This window comes from Phragmites australis, chromosome 5, assembly GCF_958298935.1.
Source record: "Phragmites australis chromosome 5, lpPhrAust1.1, whole genome shotgun sequence".
In the NCBI taxonomy this organism is placed as follows: Eukaryota; Viridiplantae; Streptophyta; class Magnoliopsida; order Poales; family Poaceae; genus Phragmites; species Phragmites australis.
In genome coordinates this window covers 35,657,091-35,668,051 of record NC_084925.1, presented here as the reverse complement: position 1 = coordinate 35,668,051, position 10,961 = coordinate 35,657,091, and the positions used below count along the sequence as shown (strand labels likewise).

At 48.6% G+C, this 10,961-nt stretch overlaps 1 protein-coding gene across 1 annotated transcript; it reads left to right on the top strand.

The window, feature by feature from the left end:
- On the top strand, nt 1–2,340 carry LOC133918018 (histone-lysine N-methyltransferase, H3 lysine-9 specific SUVH5-like). Its single transcript, XM_062361801.1, has one exon. The coding sequence runs from the start codon at nt 1–3 to the stop codon at nt 2,338–2,340; it is 2,340 nt and encodes a 779-aa protein (XP_062217785.1).
- The last annotated feature ends 8,621 nt before the right edge of the window (nt 2,341–10,961 follow it).

Below are 10,961 nucleotides of genomic sequence, written 5' to 3'. Positions count from 1 at the left end.
ATGGAGGGCGGGGGCGCGCGGGTGTCGCCTAGGGCAAGCGGCGCCCGGCGGCACAAGGCGCTCGCGACGTGGCGCTTCCAGAGCGCTTTCGTGCGGCGGGAGATCAAGCTGGGCGATGCTTTCGATGCGATGCGATGCGGGTCAGAGACGCCGGAGATTAGCCGCGAGACGGTGGTCGGCCGTGGACTACCCGGCCCGGAGAGCGACGGAGGCCTCGGAGACGGGGAATTGCAGAGCTCCGCGAGCGACGGGGGCAGCGAGGTTTCCAAGAGAGGCGGCGTTGGGGTCGGAGGAGATTGCGGCTTGGATGGTTTCGACGGCGATGCAGCTGCCAAAAAATGCAAATTTTGTGAGGGTCTTGAGAACAACGGAGTCGCCACAGAGTCTCATGGGGCGGCCATACATAGCAATTTGCCGGGTTTTCAGTACAATGGCGCTGCCAAGGAGAGCAATTCGTCGGGGAAAGATTGCAATTCGGAGGGTTTCAGAACTGGTGATGGCACTCTACTGGGTTGCCGCAAGAGGCACAAGGCAGTGGCACCATGGAGGTTCCTGATCGGATACAAGCCCAAATGGTCATTAGGTTTATGCTCAGGGAATGGATATAAGAGGCAAACTGAAGCTCCAGCATCCAAGGTCAGAGATGGATCGAAGCAATGTGCTCCTGCCATGGCACGCAATCCCTCTCGTGTCAGAGTTTCAGCTGCTAGGAACCGTCCCTCAGTGAAAGTTCAGAAAGGAACAGGTTCGTCGCCAAAGAAGAGGAAAACTAACAAGGACAGTCATCATCAAGTAATGCCAAATAACAAAAATTCCTTGACCAGAGAAAATGTATTGACAACTTTGCGGGAGTTTCGAATAATTTATAGGAAGCTCCTGGAGGAAGAAGAGACCAAGTGGAGGGCAAGAGGGCTTGCCATAAGGTCTGAGCTTGCAGCTTTCAATATCTATAGGGAGAGGTTCTGTGTCAACTGTGATGACCAGAGGTATGTGGGAAGTGTTCCGGGAGTTCAGATTGGTGATGTATTCAATTCTCACATGGAGCTTTCCATTGTTGGCATACACCGTGCACAATTGTTGCCTGTTGATCACATTGAGAAGGATGGGACGTGTCTAGCTGTTAGCATTGTGTCGTACGCACAACCTTCTGCCTTCGATTATATTAATAATTTGGATTTCTTGTTACATGTTGGATCAATGGCTGCCATGAGTGATCAGAATATAGAAGGCAAGGACTTGGCACTAAAGCAGAGTATGGATACTAATACGCCTGTCCGTGTTATTTATGCATTAGTACCTGAGCTAGATGAAGACTGCCGACCAAAACGGCTTACTAGTTATGTATACGGTGGTTTATACTTAGTTGAGAAATTCTGCAGAGAAGAAACGACGGGAGATCGGTGTGTTAATACTTTTCATCTAAGAAGAATGGAAGGGCAGCAACACATTGACATACAAGAAGTTTTGAAAACTAGAAAGCCAGAACCATTTGATGGCATTTTCATGACAGACATATCAGGAGGTCTCGAGAAGATCCCTATTTCTGCTATTAACCCTATATCAAACGAGTACCCGACGACATTTCACTACATTTCACAAATACAATATCCCTTGAAGTATCAGCCAGATCCTCCCTCAGGTTGTGACTGTGTTGGTGGATGTTCAGTATCTCAAAAATGTGCATGTGCAGTGAAAAATGGAGGGGAGTTCCCTTTCAGCGATATAGGTCTTATAAATGACAAGCCTCTTATTTACGAGTGTGGACCATCTTGCAAGTGCCCTCCTACTTGTCACAATAGAGTTAGCCAGCATGGAATTAAGTTTCGCCTCCAGGTCTTCAAAACCAAATCGATGGGGTGGGGAGTAAGAAGTCTTGACTTAATACCGTCAGGAAGCTTTGTATGTGAATATATAGGAGAGCTATTGGAGGATCAAGAGGCACAGGAAAGGACGAATGATGAGTACCTATTTTCTATTGGAAAAAACTATTATGATGTACCTCGTTGGGAGGGCCTATGCAAGACCATTCCCTCCCTTCAGAATGGCCCTAGTGAAGATGAAGAAATTGGCTTTGCTGTTGATGCTTTGAATTGGGGCAATTTTGCAAAGTTCATCAACCATAGCTGCACCCCCAATCTATTTGCGCAGAATGTCCTCCATGATCATGACGACAAGAGTATGCCTCATATCATGCTTTTTGCTGGTGAGGATATTCCTCCCCTTAAAGATCTATCGTATGATTACAATTATGAAATAGATAAGGTTTATGATTCTGATGGTAACATCAAGAAGAAACGGTGCTTTTGTGGATCTGTTGAATGCACTGGATGGTTGTATTAGATTTATTTATGTATGATTTTTTAGGCATTGGAAAACCTCCTTCGTTTAGGTGGCATTTTTTCTGCTTATAGCTTGCATTTTAATTTTAGCTTGTCAATATTAACTTCTTTCGTTCAATCTGACGATAACTGATAATTGTGCAAAAATACATGCAAATGTCCTGTTCATAATTGTCCTCTATGCCTAACTTGTGTGTTGTCTATGTTTGACGGATTGGGTATTGAGCTTCTTTCAGTTTATTTTAGATATGACCTGCGTTTTGATATGCCTTTCTCTTACTATGTTTTCTTGCACAGAAATACTCATGAACCGATTTCTAAAGTATTTACACTTTACAAAGGGGTAGAATATATGGTGGAAATCACCCAGTAGGTGGAAACATGAAAGGTACTGTACAAAACTTGTGTAGAAAGTTTGGAAACCCAAAAAATATCATATGTACGGGAAGTGATATTGTACAGCAATAGAAAATTTCAAAATCAAACTGCTTCGTTTGTGAAATATGAAATTGACAAGCATTTCCATTCAATTAATAATCCCAAACAATGATGTGTGAATGGAGAGAAATATTTTTATCGACATCATCCTATGCTGTTTATTGTAGATCTGTACTCGAAAACACTTCTGTTAACACTAGTTTTCTTGATGGATGTTGCAACTAGTTTTTACTTGTGAATTCTGATGCAAGTGAGTTCTATTAATACTAGTACTTGAAGGCCTGAAAGCCTGGAACAAAGTGAAGAGGATTTCCTCAGGCACGAAGTAACTTGTATTGGCAGAGAAAAGTATCAGTTGCATACCCACTAAGACCATCACACAGCTGCACAAACTGAAACTCGTGTCCTGCTGCTTGCATCGAGCGTGCAAAGGGCACTGTTGTCAGTAAGCTTACTTGATAACGCAGCATTACCAAGGAGGCACTATATTACTGCATCGTACTGCATAACTGCATATTTCTGCTATAGTTATAGGCTTACCATTGCCAGCGGCAACGAAGGGCAGCTTCAGCTTCAGTTGTTGCCGACACCGTCACCGTCCTGCTTTCCACACCATGGAAGTGACCGAGCTTGCTCCACTCCCCGCCGCAGAACACCCCCTCGTGCTTTCATCATTGTGACCGCCATTATCATTGCCACCAGGGCCACTGTATCCGCCAAAACCACTAGTGTAGCCACCGTATCCGCCAGAACCAGCATCGCCACCTCCAAAGCTGCTGTGATGGACTTTATACCCGCCAATGCCAATGCCGAAGCCGAAAGCCCGCCTACTTCCGCCTCCGCCACCACCCCCCCGTCGCAGTCGTCGTCGCCTCCATAACCAAACCTGAACCCGCCGCCCTTCCCTTCAGGCCCTGCAGCTCAGCCCCAGCCGTACTGCCAAGAACCGTCACCAGCCGTACTGTTAAGAACCATCAGGGCTGGACCCTTGCTCGGACACGAAGTCGCCTATTTACCCGACAGGCCCCGTCTTCCTCGGAGCGGGCTCCAGCTCCATCGGGCCGCCTTCCTTCTCCCCGTCCACACTCGTGCGCTGCGTGAACGCAACTACAAGCAGAAGGACGGCAAGAGCAAAACAACTACCCGCTCTCACCATTGCTCACTGCTTCTCCCCATCGCTTGCGCAGTTGCACTTTGCTTTCTTGGCCTCGTCTTGTGTTGATCTTATCGAAAACTTGCTTCACAAATCCCGCTACATCCACCGCACTATGCTAAATCCCTTGTCTGAGGTGTCTCATGGCTCCAGTCGTGTCCCTATATATATCGTATATGATATTGGCCTATTGAAATAAACATGAAATGGGAATTTTAGTTTATAGCATTTCATATGGGATTATACGATGACAAAAAGATACGTTAATTAAGCATACCGTTAATGCAGTGTTCTCGTCCCAATGGCCCGCGTAGGCTTCGTAGTCAAAGCGACGTGTGGCCGGATATTACTTGGGGTGTAGATGACATGTGTATGTGTACACGGGACGTACCACCACAGGTACTCCTCGAAGCCTAGGTCAGCAAAAGGACGAGGCTCCTCGATGACATCATCAAGGGAATGGGCCCACGCTGAGATGTCTGGGGAGTATCTGTTGGGATGGGTCCAAGAGCAATCAGCTCATCTCCGATGTCTGCTACCTCAACTGTCTGCTTCGTGGTTAGTTCGTCTAATCTTGCCCATAGTGCGTTGAACTTTCTCTCTTGGTTTTAGTTGCACAATTTATTGAAAAGATTTATCAAGTCCTTGTTTTTAAATTATCTGTAAAAGTTTACACTCATATGCCTCATGCACCACCTGCTCTTCAAGTCGGGCCATTTTGCTCTTACACGGCGTCGAACACTACCGTATTGCATATCCAGCAAAGTCTGCAATAGCCCTACATGTTTATCATGAATCAAACGTACATCAGGTCGATCCAAAACAATAGCATGCTTGACCCACTCAAGGAACCAATACCAGCTATCCTCATTCTCGCTCTCCACGAAGGCAAACCCTAGTGGCATGACTTGGTTGTTCCCATCTACCTCAATTGCAGACAATATCTGTCTTTTATACTTCCTAGTGAGGAATGTCTCATCCAAGCAAATGATGAGTCAACAGTGCCTACATGCATTGATGGTTGCCGCAAATGCAAAAAAAGCACGTTGCAATACTCGCTTTCCAGGCTTCTCGCTCGAGGGGCAATGCTTGATGTCAAAGTAACTTTTAGGGTTTCTCGTATATATTGTGGCTAGTTGACGTGGTAAGTTGTCATATGAATCTTCGTATGTTCCAAATCTCATCTCAATAGCCTTCTGTTTTGCCCTGCATGCCTTGACGTAGTTTATTGTATATTGTTGAGCATAGATTATTCAACGTGGCTCATAGTTTAGGTCGTCCACAATCTCTACATACATAACATTGGCAACAAAAACAAATGACAGTTTCAGTGGGAGAACATTATTTTCTCATTGTGACAGTTATTCTCCCTGACTATTGAGCACTCCTAGTGATTAACCCACTTCCACCTGAATGTGTGCGCCCTCCACGGACAATCAGACATCAACACTTGATGTGGTACTTACTTTTGCTTGAGTTCACAACCTTGAACTGCCTCCGAAGAGACAGCGACCAGAATTTCACTGCATCAATAACAGCCTTCTTAGTAGGGTATTGTCGGAGGGTTAACTCCTGTCGCAGGGATCCTGAGGGACCCTTTTTTAGAGATTCGGTCGGGGGGATGATTCTGAATATGTTTGCCGGAGAAATAAATGGATATGAATGCGATGGCTGGCGGGGTGGAATGATCTAGTGCAGAATGAAGTAAATGCACTGGGGGTTTAGACAGGTTCGGGCCGTACGGAGGCGTAACACCCTACTCCTGTATGGATGCTATAAATACCCTGAGAATGTCCCTCAAAGATGTTGCTGGTTATAAGAATGTCTGTCTATCCTAGAGCATGTGGCTCCTTGTTCTTCGGTCTGTGTGTATCTCTTGGCTTTGGGGGCTCTTGGACCTCTCGATCTTCTCTACTTCCTTAACTTCTTCAACCGTGCAGAGTTTGCCGGGCTTTCTCAGCTTGTGCGCTTGTAAGAGAGATTCAACCTTTCAGACTTCTGTCTCGCCTTGCTTCCACTTGTCTTTGTCCGTGCTGCCGGCTGCTTTAAATACCCGTCGGCAGTAGCGTGCCCCGAATGGGAGGACACGAGTTCCAAGGCACCATAAATGGAAAGGACGTCATCATAGCCTCTGTGCGAAGTGACTGGGGGTTGAAAACACTCCCCGCGCCCGGTCATCAGTCGCTATAATGGCACTGGCAACGGGCGCCGTGGAGAGGGCCCACTGGCCAGCCGCAGAGCGGCCCGGCGTGCCCGTCCTGTCTTGTTCTCCTGCCACAGCAGCGCGGCAGACGGAACGCCTCGGCCCTTGCGACGTTATCCCGAGACGCGCCGGATGATACGGGATGGGACCCGTGCATTTAATATCCCCACGCCCTTCTGCCAGAATATGGCAGGAACTAACACCGAGCGTGGCGGGAGCAGTTGGAGGTGACAGGCCACGCGCGCTCTTAAATGCGGCCTCAGGCCTTTCACCTGCTGACACCTCATCGCTGAACCCCTGTGGGGGCCACTGACGGAGGGGTTTCCTGGGTCATTGGGGAAACGAGTGCTCAAGGGTCACTGTTCACCTCCCCAAGCACTCTCTCCCGAGAACGCCCCTCCTTGGTCCTTGGGAAACCGAGTGCTCGGGGGCTACTGTTCACCTCCCCGAGCACTCTCTCCCGGGCATGTTTGTACGGATCCTCGGGGAACCGAGTGCTCGGGGGTCGCGGCTCGCAGCCCCGAGCACTCTCTCCCGGAACTTCCTTCAGTGGGCCCCCGGGGTACTCGGGTGCCCGGGGGGCTACTGCTCGCAGCCTGGGGCACACCCCTCCCGATACTTGGTTCTCCTGGTCGTCAGGGGACTTGGGTGCTCGGGGGTCACCGTTTACCTCTCCGAGCACTTTCTTCCCGTCACTTAGTCTTCACAGATCATCGGGGAACCTGGTTACTCGGGGACCACTGACTGTGGCCCCGAGCGCCCTCTCCCGGGACTTAGTCTTTTTTACCTCGCGGAGGTGACCCCGCGGGATGGCGCCACGTGGCGGATTGCTGGCATGGCCTCGGGATTCGGGGACCCCTGGTTCCTGATTCACCGACACGTACATAGCACCCTATGACACCTCATTCTCATGATATTCCTATAGTGTCTGATGACCCTCACTGACCACTAGCTTTGAAGATTCCTGATTTCTCCACTCTGCAGGAACAGGAGTATTTTCCTCCTCATCGAATAAATCCTCATCTACAATGGCTTCCTCGAGCTCCTACTCATTCCTCTCCATCTCTTCAATTATGCTAGAGATGTGCTCCCCTCATCGGCAACACCCCTCGGTTGCATCTCCTACACATCCCCAACGTCTTGCTAGTCCCCCACAGTTGTTGGGTGTGCTTCATCCACCACTGTCTGACTTATTTCTGCTTCTGCTTCCCTAACGTTTTTCTCTGTTGTATTCTTCTGGTATGCCTCAGCTAGCAGAACAAGAGGGAGACTACGTTCACATGCTATATCTACATACTGCATCCGAGTAGATATTGCATTAATCGGGATGAGCTCCCCGAAGTACCATGAATAGCACGGCTTAGCACAGTTCTCAGCTTAAGCTCATGTTGCTAGGGATCCAATTGAAAATGGCGCATCAGCCACTTGCACACGCCCACTATGGTCCTCTCATTAGCTCTACTAAGTCCCTTGATGATATGCTGAAATCCAGATATATCTACACCGCTAGGACCATAATCAATCTGACCTTCACCATAATATATCTGAAATATAGCTTATCAGATATCCCTGGAAACATCTAAAAATATGTCCAATGTTAATACCGGAAAACTATACTTATAATTATCAAAACTCTGAAAAAATTACCGAAATTGATGATCACCTAACAATACGTTTAGTTCGCTACAATCAATATTGCCCCTAAGCAAACTAGCCAATTTGAACTAATTAAACCCCCGTCTACTTAATAAAGTTTCTAATTATCTATAATTATTACCTACATCAATATTTTGTAAAATCTAGATAATCGAAACTAATGTACTCTAAATATAACTATACATCTAATGGTTATGCTACCATGTTGAAATAGATCTTTATAATATACTACAAAAGACAGAAAAGTATAATTGTCTAATTACCTTGCTAAACCATCGGTCTCATATAATATAACTATTGTTATGTCACTAAATTCTAGATCTAGTGGTATTTTAGTTACTAATAAAAACATAAGTCTAGAAAAATTACTAGAAACAAAGATCAAAAATTCACATATCAAAAACAGTATGGCTTCGTTGTATTGTCTCCCTCTCCTCTCGTCCCCCTCACTTTCTTTTTTTCTGGATTTAAATGCCTATTTTGGCTAATTTTTAGCCTTTTTATAGTGTGTTGGGTGGAGGAGGGGCACGCAGGGGGGTTAACCACCCTTGAGAGGGAGGTAAGCGGGGGCGCTCCCTTTGTCGAGGGTTAATCCCTGACAATAATTCCATGGTGTATCGGACGTCGAGTGCGTGATCTGTGTTCTGGGTGTGCTTGCGGAATGTATGTGTGTGTATGTTGCTCAAGGTTCAAGCCTTTCGTGGGGTAATAGTCATACATCCTGTATATTCTTCTCAAGGAGTCCCTCTCTCTTTCAAAAGATATCCCCTTTATATTCCAGAGAGGTAGGAGTCTTACATGTGAGCCTAATAAAAAGACCCATGCCTGCCGCGATGATCAATATAGGCTATCATTACAGGATACACATGTGTTGTGCCTACCCTAGAGCATTGTGATGCCCGTCTGATCCATCGGCCGCCTCCTCGCTTGTCGCGCCCGGGTCGTACGACATGTCATATCCCACTGCTGGTTTCCCACACGTGCTTGCCACGCCCCCTGTTGCGTCTGCGAGCCCGTCCTGCAACAATTAATGTTGCGGGATGGGACAGGACAACCCTGTGCCGACCATGCTGCCTCAGCCAGAGTGAACCACTTGGGGAAGGAAAAACGGCATGAATAGTGGCATTAAATGAGGTTTGACTAGCCAGATGAGTACCTACCCTGCGACCAACAAGGGCTGGTCACGGGAAATCCCCCGAAGGTCAGGGTCGTGGTCGTGCTGGCGTCGACTGGTCGCGCGGTGGGCTCGGGCTAGAGAAAGAAAGCTGATATTGCCAAAACTGGCCGTTGTGGGCCATCCTAGCGGGGGACCCTATATTCTTTACATCGACAGTAGCCCCCAAGCTCCATCGCAGATATGGTGATCTGAGCTGTTCTTCATAAGGACGTAGTTGTACCTAGTCGTATCACTTGAGCCCAGGGAGTGGTCGGTGACACGGTCCACCATCGTGGCTGGCTCAGAAACAGTATCCCAATGGGAGGTTAAACGTCCATAGAGAGAGATCATGGGAGAGAAAAAAGGAGTGTGCGCGAGGGAGAGAATAGTGGGAGAGAAACCTTGATGGTCGCTGGACTTTGAGGGAATTTCAGTTCCCCGTATGGCCCTTGGAATTCGAGACGGTGGCACCGAGTCGATCCTATAAATCGAAGGACAGAAGCCCCCGAAAATCCTTTCACACTCCAAGCCCTTGCGCCAAACCCCATCGCCTCTGATCTCCTCCCGTCTCTCTTACCAAAACCACCGTCATACTCCATGGCGCCGTGCACCGGAAAGGAGCCTGACTTCCCCGAGTCCAAGTGCACCACCGTGAAGCTGAAGCAGATGTATGAGAATTGCCTTCTTCCGCGCCGCCTGTCTTCAGGATATCTCCCTTGGGGAGAGGTCCCTGCTCCCCGCGTGATCTTCACCTCGTTCTTCCTGGCAGGTCTCATCCGCTCCTTCTTCGAGTTCTTCACCACCGTCATCTCATTCTACGACATCTACCACCTCCATCTCAACCCCAACTCCATCATCATGTTAAGCATCTTCGCTCACATGTGCAAAAACTTCATTGGGATCAAGCCATGCCTTGATTTCTTCCAAGTTTTTTACACGGCCAGGTTGCAACCCGGGCCGGCCACAGGGAGCTGTGGCTTTCATCTTTGTGACGGCGTCACGAGCTCATATTTGGAGATGAATCTCAAATCGTCATGGTTGAGCTGGAGGGAATAGTGGTGCTACCTCACGACCGATGACTCCTTAAACAACCTCCAGATGCTGGATGCGCCAGCGTGCCTTGCAAAGAGCTAGAGAAACTCTCCACATCGACTGCAGAACTGTTGTCCCACCGGGTTAAGACGCTTGCGGAAGGCGGCATGTCAGGGTCAAACATCGTCCACGACTTCATCAAGCGCCGGCTGTGTCCCCTATGGCGGAGAGCACACCCAGCATACCTGTACATCATGAGTGATGATGACACCTAGGAGAGCTCCGCGGGTAACATCATAATCGTCCCCCTGTCACTAGGTGTTGATCGAGCAGTGTCTTATTCCTTTTAATCAGATCTTCATGACGAGGTCATCAACTTGCGAGTCAGGTCGTTCATGGCGGCGGTCGCTAGGAAGGGTGGCCCTCCGTGTGTCCCCTTGTGTGAGCTCCCCCCGTCAGAGAGGGTTCTGGTTAGACTGGTATGTTTAGCATCTTTCCAGAGTTTCCTACTCTAAGCCTTTTTCTTGGTCAGGGTCTTATGGTTCAAGTTATTTTCAGTATCTTCCCGAGGTAGATGTCCTGTGACCGATAGTTGACGAGGTCAAGAAGGTCTTCTGAGAGATTGAACATGAGGGCCGGCAGCCCTCCTCATCACCCATTGCTGCCCCAGACACCCAACGATCTGGTCACAACACCAACCCATCAGGTCAGGGAGGCAGCCAGTCTACTCAGGGTTCGATGGCGATCACGGGTAGCGGCCCTACGAGCGGTGTCAGCTAGCAAGAGGCCGACCCGCAGCGCCCCGACCAGATTCGCCACGACCCGGCGCCCTACGACCAGACCTGACTAGTCCAGGCGTGCCTCGACCAGGTCAGGTCCGACCAGAGGCCTCACGACTAGGCCCGCACCGACCAGATGCGCTTCGATTAGATCGTTGTGGACCAAGCATCTACGCAGTGTGGGAAGAGGCAAGCGGAGGACTCA